This window comes from Cyprinus carpio, chromosome B13, assembly GCF_018340385.1.
Source record: "Cyprinus carpio isolate SPL01 chromosome B13, ASM1834038v1, whole genome shotgun sequence".
Lineage (NCBI taxonomy): Eukaryota > Metazoa > Chordata > Actinopteri > Cypriniformes > Cyprinidae > Cyprinus > Cyprinus carpio.
The window spans coordinates 18,321,144-18,339,177 of record NC_056609.1 but is presented as its reverse complement, the minus strand read 5'-3'; the positions used below and the strand labels follow the sequence as shown (position 1 = coordinate 18,339,177).

At 36.5% G+C, this 18,034-nt stretch overlaps 2 protein-coding genes across 14 annotated transcripts in view; both read left to right on the top strand.

The window, feature by feature from the left end:
* Positions 1–7,040, top strand: part of LOC109095873 (regulating synaptic membrane exocytosis protein 1-like) — a 73,760-nt gene extending 66,720 nt beyond the window's left edge. For 7 of the 8 annotated variants that reach the window (XM_042737011.1, XM_042737010.1, XM_042737009.1 and 4 more), the window contains 6 exons: positions 1–16; positions 2,224–2,374; positions 3,456–3,568; positions 3,680–3,781; positions 4,395–4,534; positions 4,622–7,040. The exon at positions 1–16 is cut by the window's left edge and continues 205 nt beyond it. In XM_042737011.1, the coding sequence (XP_042592945.1) occupies positions 1–16; positions 2,224–2,374; positions 3,456–3,568; positions 3,680–3,781; positions 4,395–4,534; positions 4,622–4,837 (738 nt within the window). In that variant the 3' untranslated portion in view covers positions 4,838–7,040. Of the gene's footprint in view, positions 17–2,223; positions 2,375–3,455; positions 3,569–3,679; positions 3,782–4,394; positions 4,535–4,621 lie in introns of those variants that run through there. The other variant, XR_006156279.1, reaches the window with a different exon arrangement.
* Positions 7,041–13,256: 6,216 nt separating this feature from the next.
* The window catches only part of LOC109094458 (potassium voltage-gated channel subfamily KQT member 5-like), a 119,847-nt gene continuing 115,069 nt past the window's right edge, over positions 13,257–18,034 (top strand). For 3 of the 6 annotated variants that reach the window (XM_042737005.1, XM_042737004.1, XM_042737003.1), the window contains exon 1: positions 13,258–14,118. In XM_042737005.1, the coding sequence (XP_042592939.1) occupies positions 13,784–14,118 (335 nt within the window). In that variant the 5' untranslated portion in view covers positions 13,258–13,783. Of the gene's footprint in view, positions 14,119–18,034 lie in introns of all 6 variants that reach the window. The other 3 variants (XM_042737002.1, XM_042737000.1, XM_042737001.1) reach the window with 2 other exon arrangements.

Here is an 18,034-nt window from a genome sequence, read left to right as displayed (position 1 = left end):
CAGCTCAGTCAGACAGGTCAGACACTTCCAGCCAATCACATATTCACACCTTGTCAATTCCTTTGTATTTTTTCAGTTAAAAGCTCTGATTTCTATACAACAATGGCATATAGCTTGGATGATGATATAGATCAAGTATTGTACCTAATAAAATAAAGTACTGAAATTCAAGACATGCTGCTCGCTGCTTCACATACCATATAGGGCCTTTGACGAGGCCTTTATTCCCATTAAAACTCATTGTTTAGATATCACTGTCAGCTCAAGTCACATTGTTTCCTAATACGGACAGTGTCAGGGTTAAACCTTAAAAAAAGGATTGTTTGAAATATAACTTTTATACTCGTTTAAACACCAGAGAAGAGATACAGGATGCCAATGAGTTTCATTGGCTCATTTAGTGTAGCCTGAGGCGCCCTCTACTGGTGCAAAAGCTAAAATCAGCAATTATTATGGCAAAAAATGCTTTAGTAACAATAAAAAGATATTTATTTAAATTACATAAGTGTCATCCGGGCCAAAAGCAGTAGGGAATCATAATTATAATAAGCAATTTCTTTAAAACTCCATCAATTCAGACCATTTGCCAAGACTGTTGGATGTTTTTATTTTTAGTCTTCCTGTTTTACTTAGATTGCTATCTCTTATCAGTTTCCTCTTTTTCTGGGGTCATCCTTGTCTGGTGGATCTATGTATCAGGTCTCTCTCTACCCTGTTTCACTTCTTAAAGTAGCATGTGTCTTCAGTCTGTGGGAGCTGAAACCTCAGGCTGGAAATATGAATGGCAGCATGTTAGCACTGGCAGAAGTTCATTGTGTCAGGTGCAGATCAACCCTGAATTCCTATCAGATGTAATGTAGATAAATGCCTTTGAAGTTGTATCTGATACCCTCTAAAATCTCATATTTTAAGCACTGTCTGTTTATAGTTTAATAAATGGACTGCTGAAAAAAGAAACAAATTCAAAAAGGATGGCAAAAGAAGTTTTTTTGGCACCGCTGTCTGCCAAGCGCCTGGATAATATCTTAAAAGGCCCATCAGAAGATAAATCAGGAAAAGTTGCAAAGCTGTGATAAATCAGCATTTTAAAGAGCTCCGCTGCTCTGTAACAGCTGTTCCACGCTCTGCCCACTGCACCAGCCTCATCCATTCACAACCATAGCCAAAACTAAAAATAAGATTACCGTAACACTTTCTAAATCTGTTTACATGATTTAAAGCATTAGGTATTAAGAAATAACCAACAACAATTATTTTAAAGCATTTACTAATTTAAATTCATGGTAATTTATGCATATACTAATACATTTTAAATTTTTAAGTTGTATAAATCAACATAGTTAATGTATTGCATAAACATGTATTAACAGTATATTGACACTACCATTCAAAAGTTTAGTGTTGGTCAGTTTGTTTTATACTCTCCAAGACTACATTTATTTTTATTTACATTTAAAAATTGCATTTAATTAATTTCGCAATAACCCCCAAATTCAATTCTCTTTTAAAACATATTGTGGACTGCTACAGTCAGAGCATGTGGTTTGGACACAAGCTGAACCTCTTGTGTTGTATTCCGTAGATTAGTGCTGCTGTTTAGCATTAGCATCTTCAGTTATTTTCTGCTCTGACAGTATTTTTCTGTTTCCTCAAATAATATAGGCATGCAAGTCTGTTAATGACAATCCTTGGACATTTTTTTGTCTGTAAATTTTGTCAGAATAAGCCACTGATGGTGGTTTGATAAAAGTGAACACAATGAGTGAAGAGATAAATCTCTCTGCTACATTTTTTACTCAAACAACTGGGATGACAGCACCTCTGTGAGCCACCTCAGTCGTTGACATTTTCAAAGGATCTGTAATCCATCAAAAGGGCCATAAATAGTACAGATGTTGCCCCATGACGTTCAGAAGGAGATGTTACACTCACCAGGGGTGAAGAGCTTTGTATTAGATCGCAATATTTTTCTTTGAGTGAAGAACTCTCCAGTTGTAAGAATAGTACCCAAACTTACTTAACACACACACACACACACACACACACACACACACACACAAACGTGAATATAAAATATAAAACCATGCAAAAATATATATTTTTTTTGTATTAGACCTGCAACAATTCAAAAGAATCCTTCTTTATAATATCATGGTACTGATCTAGTAATCATTAAAAAAAATTGTATTGTAAATCTCTGTAAATCTTTTCTTCCATCCACAGAAGCAGCCAACAAGAAAGCAAAGGGATCCAGTCAGATCCAGCGCAGTCAGGAGACGGGAATGGCAGTGGAGTATCCCCGCAATGTCATGGCTCGCCAAGCCAGTCGAGAGTCCACTGACGGCAGCATGAACAGTTACAGCTCTGAGGGCAAGTTAGTATCTAGAGCCCTTTTTTGCATACAGGAATAAATTATATGTAAAAATATTTGAATGGAAAACAGCTTATTTTAAATAGTAATAATTCCCACAGTGTTACTTTAATATATTTTTAATCAAATAAACACAGCCTTGTGAGCATAACTTCTTAAAAAAAAATGCTGAATGGTAGCATACTGTGTGTATTATGATGTATAATGGAACCCGTCCTAATTTCTGCTATTTTACCCGAAGCTGACCTGCTTCCCAGCTCACACTGTCTTGTCTCTGGTGTTTTTATGCATTCGCTGCAAACCCATCACTAATACATAAGTAGTCTCTCAACAGGCTGTGTGTCATGAGCTTCTCTTCTAGATTTATTTGGAAAAACCATAAGGATAAGCTAATAGAAACAGTCTGATTTACAGAGCTAATGTAATGCTGTGTCCACTACTTTCTCAGCTCCATTTTTGGAGCCAGATGGCAAGCGGTACTCCCCTATAATAATTAAAATATCCATCATCTTCAGAGAGGGGTCTTGGCAGGGTCTGTAGCTCCATAGAGAACGGCAGCCGCTCTTCCCTTTGTGGCTTCAGAGCAGCGTTTGGTCACCATGTCACTTCACAGAGTGTGACTTAAGGCTTATGTCACGTGAACGTGTTTTAAATAGTATGAAATCACACAAGACTGTTCATATGGTAGCACGACATGGGCTGGCACGTCCCTCAGACATTCCTGCTGGAGTTAGGTCATGGAAATTGCACTGGTCTCAAAGGAATTATTGAGTGTATTAAGAGGGGCCTTAACGCAGGACAGGGTTTACATAGGCTTACATAGGCTTATTCATTCTGGATAAGCCTACTTAGCATTCATCCAAATAAACAAATTGTTTTATAGGGTCTTGTTTGTTTTCATATGTTGGTATCTACTCTACTGTACAAAGATTTATTTTTTAATTTCTATTGATTTATGACAAAAAAAGTATTTAAGAATGGCTGAAGATAGCAAGAAATTTACTGTAACTTTTATTTGAATTGCTGCCTTAGAGTTGATATCTAACCATTCATTTGTCTATCTGATAACCTGTGTATGTCTCAGTCTGATCTTCTCAGGGATGAGGTTAGGGGCCGACAGCCAGTTCAGTGACTTCCTAGATGGTCTTGGCCCTGCTCAGCTAGTGGGTAGACAAACACTTGCCACGCCTGCTATGGGTAAGTAAACATCTTCATGTATGTACTGACTAAAATCTGTCTCAGTTGAATTTGATGCCATGGAAAACTTTAAAACACTTTTTTTTTTTTTTTTTTTTTTTTTTTTTATAGGAGATGTTCAGATTGGACTAATGGACAAGAAAGGGCAGCTGGAAGTGGAGGTTATCAGGGCCCGTGGTCTTACATCTAAACCAGGTTCCAAATCGCTGCCGGGTGAGAGAGTGCCAACAATACATACAGTAATCTTAATTAGCAGTGTATAATAGGGAATATCGATCAAGAATTCATTATATGTCTTCTACTCATTATGTAAACACTCTTATTTGTATGAGTAATGAGTAAATTAATCAGTTTTAAGTGCACCAATTTTTTTCTTTTTTTTATGTAAGCATGTAACCATTTATGACCATTCATAAATGGTCAGTAAGATTTTTTTTTTAAATATAGAATTAATACTTTCATACAGCAAGGACGCATTGATCAAAAGGCACTGTAAATACATTTACATCATGTGAAACTGAAAACTAGAATATAAATATATATTGAAATAGAAACAGTTATTTAAAATAGTAATATTTGACAACATTACTATTTTACTATATTTTTTTATCAAATAAATGCACCCTTGGTCAGTATGAGAGACAATTAAAAAAAAAAAATCAAACAGTAGTGTATTTGTAGTTTTTAAAGTGCTTAATGGAAATGTGATTTAAAGTTTATTAATGAAGTGATTACATCCCAAAAACTTGATAATTAATACATTGTACTAATTGTAAATATAATTGCCTGAACAACCGTAGTTAAGCACTACGTCTACTGTTCACAGCTCCCTATGTCAAGGTCTATTTGCTGGAAAACGGAGCGTGCAAAGCCAAAAAGAAAACTAAGATTGCACGGAAAACGCTTGATCCCTTGTATCAGCAATCGCTGCTGTTTGAGGAAAGTCCGCAGGGTAAAGTTCTCCAGGTAGGAAGCGAATTTCATTTGTTTGCTTCCAAAATATGCCTCCAAAGTCCAACATCTGTGTGTACTGACCACCCAATGTGTCTTCAGGTAATAGTCTGGGGAGATTATGGCCGCATGGACCATAAATGTTTCATGGGAGTCGCCCAGATTCTTTTAGAGGAGCTGGATCTTTCTAGCACAGTGATCGGTTGGTACAGACTGTTTCCCCCTTCATCATTGGTCGACCCAACGTTAGCTCCTCTCACTCGTCGCGCTTCCCAGACCTCGCTGGACTCTTCAGGGCCGCCAGGCATCAGGTCCTAGTGAATGGACAGGAAACACACGACCCAGTGGACCAGTGACCCGAGGCAACAATCAGAACTAGATCGGCAGATAAAGAGACAGATGGACAGAATCATGATCAAAGCTTTGCTGAAGCCTGACAATCACTTCTCTTTTTTACTTTTGATCTTTGGGTTGTAGAGATTTCCTTTGATCCACTCTGCTCCTTTACTGCATGTTTTGTGGCTGAGATGACGATTCGGCCCAAATAAAAAAAGAGAAGGAAGGGAGAGGCAGCCGAAACACGATCCCGCTTTGTCTGACAGGAAGCGGAGCCTACAGTGGCGCCGGTAGCCTAGATTGCTCTGGTCAGTCAGCGCATTTATTTTCTCACGTGTTGGTGAGAGTGAGAGGACAGCACTGCCCCTCCTCTATATTGCACTTTCAGGAAGCCCCTCTGCTGACAGACCAGAGGTCGAAGGTTAAAGGTCAAGATTTAGTCTTCTCAGAGAGTTTCCTCTCTGCATCACGGATACTGCATCCTAGGCCCCGCCGTGTGCAGGTCTGGCAAGAACTCAAACTCAGATTGTTTGACTGTGGCGTGTGTGTGTGTGTGCGAGAGTGTGCGTTTGCGTCTAAGAAGGCAGGGAGACGCTTGAGAATCTTTTAAGTCTGTTTACAGCAGTCTCCACTGACTGCTTTGCCTTTTCACGTTAATGTTGATTTGGTAAATAGGCACATTTTGAAGAATGTGAAAACATGCTTCATGTTTTCGGACATTTGTGTCATACGAGTTTCATGGAAGACACAAAACCATTTCTATTCGATTCACCGGGTCTGTAAGAAGCTGCCACTACTATTTAACAGGAAACATTAGCTCACTAACACGTTCGATTTCCAGGTTTCACGCGATCACAAATCATATCTTACAGGCATTTCCAAGCACTTTTAATTCTATTCCGTTTGGTAAAGGACCTGTACATACCGATATTAGAATTTCTACCCGACTAGAGTTTACATTATTTTAATGCAAGCACAAATGCTTGATTTTTGAACAAAAAAAGAGAAAAAGTTCAAGCTTTTGGGGATTAAAAGTAATACAAAAAAGAGGCCGAAATCGGAAGCTTCCTATTTTTAGTAGTTTGTCATCAGTTTAGTTGATTATAAAACCAATCTCACAGATCCCCCCCCCGAGGATCACATTTTGAATGTGACAGTGAGACGTTCCAACAAGGGGAACAGACGCCACCAACGAGGGGAACAGCATGAATCTGGAACTGTTCCAAGTTGCATGCACATTTTGTAAAACAAGACAGATGAGAAAAAAAAGAGGCTACAATAAGTGTGTGTTAGTTCCACAAACTGTAGGCCAGCTTGTATGTTGCATGTACTTGTACAGTTTGCTTGTACTTGATATAAATAGATTATCAAATAAAACGAAGCCATTCATTCCATGTGTGGGCATTTGACCGGGTTCAGCCATACACACAGGCCTTATTTTGGGGCTGAATGTCTATAAGAATTTTTGAATTGTTTGATTTCCTTTTCTTTTTCTTTTTTTTTTAACCCTGAATGGATAAATAAGTGCTGTACTGTAGTACTGAGCAAACACAAGGCCCTATTTTATTGAAGATGTTGGTGTTCACTGTAGTCTGTACTACTGTGGGGCTAAAACTAAGGTAGATAATCTGTATAAAAACTAGAGCTATATGTATATGGAATATAATTATGAAAATCACAATGACTTAGAGATATATCGATATTGAAACAGAGTGTATCAAGTAAACATCACTTACGTACATGCATATATTGTAAATATGAGTCTGCAAAGAAGTTTACTTATATTTACAAAGCGGCCCCATTCAAGTTAATGGATCAGTGCTCTGTCTCTTGGTTCTGCTGAGCGGAAGAAGGGATGCCTCCAAAGTTTTATTTTAGTGATGCCCAATCTGACAAGAGAAATTTGGACCTCTATTGATTTGTTGCATTAGAAAAAATGCTCACGAATCCTCGTTTCAATGAGAAGTTTACTTTATATGTCTGGTTACGGCAGACTTATTTACTTTGTCAGTATTATTCAAGGATACTGATTGTTTACAGTTCGTGTGTTCCACTGAAACAAAATTGAAAGTATTCACTGCAACATTTCTTGTTTGTACAGCAGACGTGGCTCAAATAATGTGTATGTTTTATATTCAAGAGTTCATTTTTATTATTTACAAATAAAAGAGTGTGTGGAAGAAAATTGGTGTATTATATTTTGCTTTTTTAAATACGTGTTACAAGTGTTTTTATTTTTATTTTACATTTATGAGCTATTATAATTTAAAAGGTGTAAGGATATTTGTGTACTAAATAATTTAAAAATTTAAAATTATTATTATTTTTACATTTTCCCATGCCCTCAAACCAAATCAAGGTCTGTCCAGTAGCGTCCTGTCCACCAATGCATCACACTGTAACTAATCATAATCCAATCCCTCCACCACATGGAGACAAATGGCATTACACTGTCCCTTCCTTTTGTTTAGGGTTTATTTTGATTTGTTTATTTATTTATTTTTTATAGTTGTGCAAGGTCACTGTTTAACTATTGCTAAAAATACTACTTCTATCAGTGCTTCAGTTTTCGGAAAAAAGTGACAATAGACTGTATTATGTTTTTATATAACCAGTGAGCAGCTGTTCTTATGCCTAATTCAAGTATGTAGCTGATTGTAATTTAATGTCTGTTCAGGTGAGAAATTAAAGTAGCCATTCTGAAGTCTAGTGGAACGTGGCCTTAAAGAAAGAGGTACTAAATTACTTGTATAATGTTATGTTTTTATTATTAGTAATAATAGATAAGGTGTTACTCCAAAATTTTTTTCAGCGTAAAACTCACTGCTCCTATTGTAATGCTAGTGCACTGGTCAGTAATACAGAACAGGAACCAATATTATTATTAGGCCATAATATTACACAGATGCATCACCACTGAAAATCAAATCGAGCAGAAGCATGTCAGGAAATCATGACGTCATTGCAGAGTTAGTTGGATTGTAATAAAACAGTGCTGTTTTTTCATGAACCAAATCATAAATTTAAAACTGAAAACAAAAACAGACCATGATGCTATACAGAGTGATGAGGCAAGGCAGGTTTATGTATGTACACTATCCAAAAAAAAGGGGGTGGGGTACAAAAGCTGTCACTGGTGTGGAAATCTTCAAAATGTGAATAGTACTTACAAGGGAGCATATTCTGAGATTTTAAAGGCTTCTGAGATTTTACACAAAGGTTATAAATAGACATGACAGAGACAGAAAACGAAGACATGAAAGTGCAAACAATAAAGGCTTTAAAACGTTAAAATAACAAAAGAGCAGGTATAAATAAAATGCATTTTTTCCCTTTCAGAATCAGAATAAAAAATACAGCAAAAGAAAAACAAAGGTAAGAAGGGGAATTTATTTATAAGGGAAGGGGAATGTATTTATATACTACAATAGTGTTATTTTAATATTATTTATATATTTATTGATATTTTGAAGCTTACATTATTTTATATTTCAATTTCCCTTTTAATTTTAGTTTACGTTTTAGTCATTTTTCTTCAATTTAAACTAATTTATTTCAGTTGGTTGCTAAGGCAGTATTTCTGATTTTTAATTTTTTTGATTTTTAATTTTTTTCATGTTTTATTTTTCGAAGTTTTAAATTGCCTATAGGAGCAGGGCACTCTCAATGCCACTGATGTTGTTTTTTTATTATTTTTTATTTTTTGGAGAAAGAAAGGGTCAAGAATATGAGCAGCTGGAAACCAGGTGTGTTTTTGAGAACAGACCTATTTTGGTCCACCATGTACTGCAGACGGCCCACCTGATGCTGAGAATTTGGTAAGTGGACAACACAAGCCGTACCATCATTCAGGTCCAACAATGTGTGAGTGCTTGAATCTGAATGGCTTTAACAGGAAGAAATAAGACAGTAAATTACAAGATGATTTGTTACTGAGATATGTGAGTATAAGGGAAGCGAAGCCAGGAGCAAATTTGGTTTAAACTGACACAAAATATCTGCCATATTTGTACTTTGTTGTAATAACTTGCTACTTTAACATGTTTAAACTGTCTGCAAGTTTAGCAATAAAAGGGAATAATTTGCTGTGATTAAACTATGGTTTTGTACATAATGAACATAAATACAAGACACTATAAATGAAAAAGTAGACATTATGCAACATTTATTTAAAAAATTTCTGTAAAAGAAAAAAAAAAACTCATACGTCATGTGACCTATGTATATTTTAAGTTTTAGTTATTGTAGTGCATCAAGTTTAAACTCTAAATGAAACTAAGGAAAGTTGCTTTAGAACCTTCCTGAAAAAGTTGTTAAAGTTGTAAGAATCAAGACACAGTCAGCAGATAAGGAAATCAAACAAGACAGTAATAAATAGCCTAATATTTTTTTTGAAGCTCAGACATTTTTTCGAAGCTCTGAAATATTTTCACTCATTTATTTTACTCTGTTTCATATAAATTGATTAACTGAGGGCTTACTTTTATCCATTTACTGTATGTCTGAATATAGTAAATCTCCACCTGTAGCTACTTAATAGGGCAGAGTTCTGAGGAGGCACAATCGTTTCCTGTACTCCTCGAATCTATTCTACAGAGTCACGGCAAGGGATCGTTCTATCCGAGTTGTGCGTTTCCAGCCTGAATTAAATGTAATGAGATAAAAAGATAAGTTACCACGAAATAATGGTAAAAATCACGTCTTTCTACTGTATCTCCTTCGCGAGTTGCACGCATGCAAAACAGCGCAACAAGTGCAGTCCAATTAGAGAGCAAATTACTCATAAGAGTATGGGAGAAATTAAGCTTTCCGAAACTTTGAATCAATTGAACCAGTTACGATTCACTCGCTTGAAACGCCATGCGCTAGTGACGCCTGTTGGTCAGTGCGGTGAAAATGCGAAAACTCAGCCCATCGTGCATAAACCTCTTCCTTTTTGTTAAGGAAATCGTTATTGAAATATTGAAAAATTTGGTAACACTTATGACGTAACGAAGCCTGGTTTACTGAAATCACGTGGCAGTTTGATGCGCGCTCAGAATCAATAGTGCAAACCAACTGATTCCAACACTGAATGGACTCACTGAATCAAACAGAGTTGTTACTGAATCTTCTGACGGAACTGCAGGTTATCGTTACTTTTAGTGATCTCCGTTTCGAATTTAATTTTATGAGTTTTATGAACAATCAACTTTAGGCTATAACAAAGTATTAATCTGCTCAAGGTAGCCTATTTGCAATGGTTCGTGTTCTCTCGTGTGAGCAGGTGAATCAGTCAGCGGTGGACTGATCAAACAGGCATTCAGTATATTCAGAAACTCAGTGCTGTTACAGTGCCAGTCAGCTGTTAATGGAAAGTGTCTGTTTTGGGAAATGAAACCAGTGCCGTGCAAAGATTTCAAACATTTTTAAAACAGGGGCTGATTTATGGCCAGTCTTGCAAATATGTAAAAAGCATATCTTGCGCTCCATTCTTCAAATGAATATATTGCTAATATTTGAAGTCTCGTTACTCATTTCTCTTTGCCTTGATCCCGATGGCCATATAATCTTCAAGCTTTTTTTTTTTTTATGACGGGTTATTGGAGAGTTTGTCTGGGTTCTCACTATCCCTCATCACCGTGCCATAGGCCTACTCACATTCTGCAGAAATGTGTTTCAGGTTGATGGATTGGAGGAGGCCTTAACATTTAGAGGCTTTAGTAAACTCTCTGTTAATTCACAGATCTTATGGCCAAACAAAGACTTAGTTTTTACAGTTTAACCTAGCAGTTAAATCAGTTAATCTAATTTGATTGTGATTTCTTATAATTAGTAATATAAACAACTGCAGAGAGCTTGTGATACAATGCTAATATAGGTAGGCCTAAATCATATAATCTACATGGAACCACACTATTAAAACAATAATAGCGTCAGTAATTTTTTTTTTTATTATTATTATTATTTAGGCTTTTAGCTATATTTCACACTTCTATCAATGCTTTGTAAATTAATAGGGTATATTCAAGCCTGTATTAACAGTCTCACACCACTAGAGTGTGTTGTTGTTAGCTGTGAAAGATTCCTTTTTGGAAACCTATCCACACAATAATAATAAAAAAAATATATAGAAATACATTTTTATGGCCTAATAATAATGTCTGAATGACACAAACGTAGTAACAGAAAGCTTACCATCATCAGCAAAATGATTACATTAGGATAAAAATGTCCTGTCCATAAGAGTTCATATAGACATTTTTACCATTCAAATACAGCTGTAAATTTAAACTTTGCTTGTTGTACAACACAATAAATTTCTGTCTTATAATAACTTGCATTGATCCCAAGTTTGCCCTGCCAGTATCACTAGATAAACTCAATAAAATTATAATATTTGTATTGTAAACACAATAGGTGTTCTTGTTCATTTAGCTTCTGCCTTTCTGTTACACTTTTGTTTTTGGTTTTGTTAATTAAAGCATAAATAAACAGGTTTTTGAAAGGAAGGAAAGGTTTTTTTGGATTATTTATTAAAGAGCCTGCTTTATGTATATTTGTTTGTGTGATAGTAAATATTTTGTATCTGTGCTATTGGCACATTAAGCAAAAAGGGCTTGTAAAGGGGAAAAAAATCATTTTCTAATTTCTCATGCATGCGAACCAGTTTATAAAAAGTATTAAACAAGATGCTGATACACGGCCTATTATGTCTGTCCAAGCCTGATATGACCTGAAGCATAATGCTGTAACCATATTTGCTGATTTATTAATGATTATTCATTTAGATATTTTGATCATGTAGAAAGTTTGCTCACATGGAAGCACATTATAATGACAGACAGTATTAGATTGTAACACTTCAATGTAAGGTTCCATTGATAATGTTATTCTGGAAGATTTCCCTGAATTACAAAGACAATCAGTGAAGCGCTGAACAGCTGCGTTTGGCATCTTACTTTCTTTCTTTGGTTTATTTATTTATTTATTTATTTTTTTACACACACACACACACACACACACACACACACACAATCAGTTTTATTGACAGTCTCATTCATCTAATGCTTTTGCACTCTTGTATATTATTCAGCATTTCAGTCTCACAGTCTGACATATTATGCTTTGTGCCTTGATCTGTTCAGTGTATTTTAAAGTGCATTATTGGCATTACAACTTATTGTTATTTTTAATGCCAAAAGTATTTGAATTAGCATTGTATAATAAAAAAGAGTGGGAGAACAACGCATGTAAAAGGACACCTGAAAAAAGAGTCAAGAAAAAACATTTTTAAGAATGCTAGCTAGAATAATCTAAACATTTAAATATGTAGAATATAATTAAATAACGTTTACATCATTAAACATCCATATTACCTGCTAATTAAACTGTTTGCCGCTTACCGGCGTATGCATGTTATTTTTATTCGGATCACGTGATTTGTCTGGCAGCGTGATTGCCGCGGATCAGAAGCGTTTTCAGTTGAGCCCTGTTTTGAAACCCAGAAAGACTCAGTTATGCGCTTACGTTTATTTGTTTGGTGTTTCTATAAAGTGTAGCCTATATTGAGCGGAATCTTTTCTGCCACCACAGTGAGTAGAGAACTGTTATTAGTTGTAATTCAAACACTTTTGTAAGTCGATTCAAGACGATGTGTGCACAGCGTTGTTATGGTAAAAGTTAAATGTTTCTATCAATGATGACAAAGATCCCCTGGCTTAAATAGCTTTGTTTAACTATATTTTTGAAGGAGAATGTCAGCCGTGTCTTCAGAAACATACGTTTTATGGTAATAAAATTAAACTCGAAACTAAAAAAAAAAAACGCGAGTCAGCGAATTATGCGGTTGTTTTACCCTCTTGATCAAAATAAATAGGCTATTTAATTAAGCTCGAACCCTCACCCCAACAGCATAGCCTATGTTTTAACCGCTTAAACATTTCAGGATGGAGCCACAAAAGTTGGATTACACTTGAGAGCACATGTTAGTCATAAGCCAAATATTTCTATATGGCAAGTAGCCTATAATGCTATTCTAAGTTGGGTAATTGAAGCGACAAAATATAATTTCAATTGCTCAATCAATCTTAATTGACCCCAAACACACTTCGATTTTAATAAAAAGAAAATTTAGATTACATTTAGTGCACTAAATAAGCTCGAGAATATAAGTATAATTGCAAGAGTTGCTAAGGTGGTAACCATAGCAACAGTAAGTCGCGCAAGCGTAAACATAACTCTCATTCTTTATCATCCTTCTACTGTAGCCTATGTATCGCAAGTATATCATGAAAAGTTTTATATTGAGGTATTTTAGATTGACCTCAACAAATAGCGGTTCGAAAATTAGCCTGTACAAAATGTAACATATAGCCTACTGACAGAAACGTTTTTTTTTTGTTTGTTTTTTTTTTTTTTAATTACCCGCTTAATTGAAAGTAGCCTAATTCGCGTGCTGAAGCGCACGCTTCATAAAATTCATAATTTGCTTGTATTGTAGGTGTTTAAGTCCTACATTATATCTTGTCAGGACATCTGAACTAGAATACAGTAGCCAATGGTTTACAGTAGCCCAGAGAAAGAGAGAGAGAGAGAGACCGAGAGCGCGCGCGGGTGATGCCCTCCCCTAGCCAGATCTCCTCCACTGAGATGGTGACGCTCCTTCAAAACTCCAGTCACACGGCGGCGGGAGCAGATTGCTTGAGTCATCTGAAGGTTCACAACTTTACCAGATCTCTCATAGCTTATCTGCCAATGAGCTTGATGCCTGCACTTGTCAGTAGGTGATCCTGTTATATATAACCTTAAAGAAAAGATAAAACGAGAAGAAGAACAATAAAGCACCCAATGTTTTTACACAGGGAACTGTGAAGCTCGTGTACAGTCTCTTTATATGTGCGCACCGCTGGTGCCAGACGCGCGTTTCCAGCCCGCGCTGGTGATGCGATGCCCCGCAACCACAGCGGCGATGAGGGCGGCACTGGTCTCTGGATGAAGACCTCGCAGCACTATGGCATGAAAGATGTTGAAGCCGGTCGTGGGACGATGAACAGCGCGACCAAGACAGTCGACAGCCTGCTGTCGGCGCCGGCCACAACAGGTGCAGGAGGCTCGGAGAACCAGAGGAGAAAGCAGGGCGCCCGGCTGAGCTTGCTGGGGAAACCGCTCGCCTACAGCGCGCAGAGCGGCCGGAGAAACGCGCGCTACAGGAAGCTCCAGAACTACCTCTACAATGTCCTGGAGAGACCGCGAGCCTGGGCATTCGTTTACCATGCTTTTGTGTAAGTAAAAATGTTCTTACTCTTTTTATTGATTAGGCTACATCATGTATGCCCACAACTGGAGTTCACCTGTTACTTGACATTTATGACATTTGCCACTTTGTTTTGAACTTTACTTGACATTTATTCACTTTGTTTTAAAGGTCTCCTTTTCTTTCGAGGAATTAATCCTCATTGTGTTTTAAATAATTAGCATTTGCATGTCTAAATGTTTTATGAAAGGAATATAGGGATGTAGAAAATTGCAATCTGCTGTACAGTGTTTTCGTATAATAGTTCATATTCCAGTCTCTAGTTATTAAATTTACTGCTTATGATCAAAATGTTGATGCAGTATTTACAATATTTGTTTTTTTTTAACTCATGTTTGATGCCATATTCAGAGTTAAAATAAATAAATAAATATGGTAATAATTAATTCTGGATTTTAAGAAATGGCTCTATTTACAGTAGTAAAAGATTTTTGTTCATTGGCTTATTATCAAGCAGTGGCCTTTGATAGACTCGGCTGTTTGTCTTTTAAGCGCACCAATAAGATCTCAGAGGGTTTGCGTTATGGTGTGTATTTGCCATTACTGTTACTGGGAAATTTATGATAATGGCTTTCCAGAGATTTTCTGTAAGCTCCCTGAAAGAGATGCTCTTTATATGACCCCAGTTTAAAGGGATTGCATGTACTCTGACACAGTTTTTATGTTCAGATTGGTTGCGTCTGTTGACATTGGGAGCGTTTGTGCAAGGAGGAAGCCGAGCTGTTGGATGGTTAGACTGGAGCACTGCTCTATGCTTCAAGACAGGATGTTTTTATTTTATTTGTGCTGAGAGGACAGCTGAGTTCAGGAAGGTTAAGTTGTTACATCTGCAACGACACATTGTCCCACACTAGTCAGAAACATCACAGAAACAGCACACTTGGACGGGGCTCATGCTTGAATATGCTATCAGTAGGGGAAAAAATCAACAGAGGAAGGAAGTGGATTTGCTACTTGGTTGTTATCAGTAATTTGTTTTTGACGAGCTTTAAAACATATTTATTAAGCATTTGTAGCCACTGATTTATATGCAAATTCCATAATTTCCATAATTATAAGTGCAAAAGTCAAACTCAGATTGTGTGTGTGCCCATAAAAGGAAGAAACATGGTGAGAGGTTTCCTCATGATAAATAAGTTACTAAAGAAAATCTTAATCTTTTGAGACTATTGGTTTCAAAAGGCTGTGTGAAAGAAGACATGGGGGAGTGTTTGAAGACACTGAACAATCAATCACAACCACAATCTGTGCCCTGAGCAAACCATATGCTGCATCTGCTGTTTCCGTCATGTACTCATATCCTTTGTAATAAATAGAGTCTACTATGTAGCACATTGTTAACATTATTAGCACATTTGTCTCTTGTGCCAGTATGCTTGAGGGTCAGATGTACAGTAGGAGCATATGTCTCATATGAACAAATGCCTGATTAATTTCATTATTAATTATGAAGATGCCATTTAGAACTTGAGCTTGATATCATTGAAATATGAAATAGCTTGTATGTGATGAACGAGGACATTAAATGTCACACTTACTGTTGCTTGATAATTTATTGCTATAAGAAATATTTAAGAATTCAAAAAATATGCCATTTAATTAAAATAGCAAGCTATAAACAAATAATTAAAAAACACAGAAATAACATTATTGAGATTTGAGTGTGATTCTTTTACTATTGTGTGTAATACAACCTATATCTATATTTGTAACCTACAGTATAGGTAGTTTTTAATGATTAATGTGATTTTCAGTTGTTTCAATTACTTTCATGAAATGATTAGATACTGGAATGTCTGAAATGATCTAACCATGTTTTCTGTGTGTTGGGTAATCAAATTATACAATTCTACTTTTTCTGAGTTTTTCAGCAAGGCACCCCAACCTATGTACAGTATTCTAGCATCCAACGTAGTGCTATACTGTACCACGTGTGAGACTATAACGCACCAGCTTTTTGTTAAGATGACTTTCTGTTCAACTGGTTCTTTAAATGGAAAGTATTTTCAGTGGCCATATCAATGACTCACAGTTGTCTGCTCACCCAGCAAATGTTTTTTTTTTTTATTTCACAGTGCATCAAAGCAAGCTCATTTTTCTCTGTGATGAGCAGATAGCAAAACCACAGCTGAGCGCATTTCACTAAGGTTAAAGATTTCGTGCCACACCTCCATGTCAATATCAACAAAATATTTTTATCACCTGGGCTAATGCTAAACATAACCCTCTCTGATAATCATATTTGACACTCAGATAATATAATGAGGGGATTTTTCTACTTACCTTAAACAAACCTCCCTGTATTCTTTCTGTATATGCATTAATACCGGTTTCACCAAAAACGTTATGCTGCCATCATGAACACTTACATTATTAAAGACACATTCAGTTTCCATTATCCCCTCAGAAATCACATGCATTCTTTAAGACTGAAAAAGGAAATTGCACATTAGGTGAACACTGCCATAGTCATCTGTGTACGTCATGCCATAGTCACATTCAAGCCCTCTTTATATGACTGAGAATTCATCTGGTTTGAGGTAGAAGTTCAACGAGTTCCCCATTCACATTTCCTAACTGTGTTCCATTTCATGGTTTAGAAAACTGCATGTTGTACTTAGATGGCTCAGATTGACTTAATTCTGAGTTATTACCACACGTTGACCGATGGCTTTTAAATTGTAACAAAATATTTCAAAGTTGCCACCTGTAATGGTCTCATGCCTCCTCTGTGACACAGAGAGCAATAAAGGGACTCTTGTTCTCTGAGCACTCAGGAAGGTGCTCTAGTTTGCCACTGACCCGGGTAGACAGGTAGAATGTGATATATACAAGAGTCAGCCAGCTAACATTAGAGATTTTTCTACTTAAGATTTAATCTTTTTCCTTACACTTTCCTTACACTGGAATTCGGGAGGGGGATTAGGAGATGTCAGTCTTTAGTTTCATATTTGCCTTTTAATGCAAAGTAGTGTAAATTTACTTAATCAGTACTGACATTAAATACCAATTTCCCAGCACATCTGATTGCATAATAAAGTTTTTTTTAGAGTACGATCATTTGTGTTATGCAACAGTTAGTTCAGGTCCTATAATTTGATTGGCCAAGCTTTTCACACTTTGTATGACTCTTTAAAACCTGGATTTGTGAGAGACGAAACAAAGAAAGGTGATGTTATTCTTGAGCTTTATACACTGTAATTTCATTTAGAATTAACACACCTGTTTGATGAGAAAGACTATTGATGCACTTGCCACCAAGGCCGGCCAAATCTCTTTCACTCCCACCGTTATTGTAATCGAAGACGCAAGCTGCTATTAATCATGGTTGGAAGGTATATGGAAACAGAGTTGGCTCCCGTTTAATGGAAAAAGGTTTTAGACAATCTCAACCAGGTTACAGATCTTGAAAAAGTGCAAAGAGGAGGCAATAAACAGCGTGTCATGCCTGTGTTCCAGTGGGAGTATGAATGATAGGGGGAAAGGCTTTTAAAAAGGACACTGTTTGATCACGTCAGGGGCGCCTGACACAAGACAGACCTCTAGGAAGAGCTGCTGTCCTCAGACGGGGCACTGTATGAGCATGTTGAGTTGCCAGCTGTGCTGAGAGAAAAGCAGCGTGGAACATGGATCAAAGCATTTGGACATTTCTGTCCTACTGTTTGTCATCACTAACAATGAACTAATCTAACATTAAAACCTTCTGTCCTTTGAAAGAAAGGAGTTTTCTGCTTCTTAAATTTTCACAGAACCTGAAGTAGTTTAAAAACACTATTTCTGAAATGTGTTAACAAACCCACACAGAATAGCGTTCTCTACAGTTCAAAGGTTTGGTGTTGGTACAGTTTTTTGATTTAGCTGCTCCTGAACATACTTTTGGAACT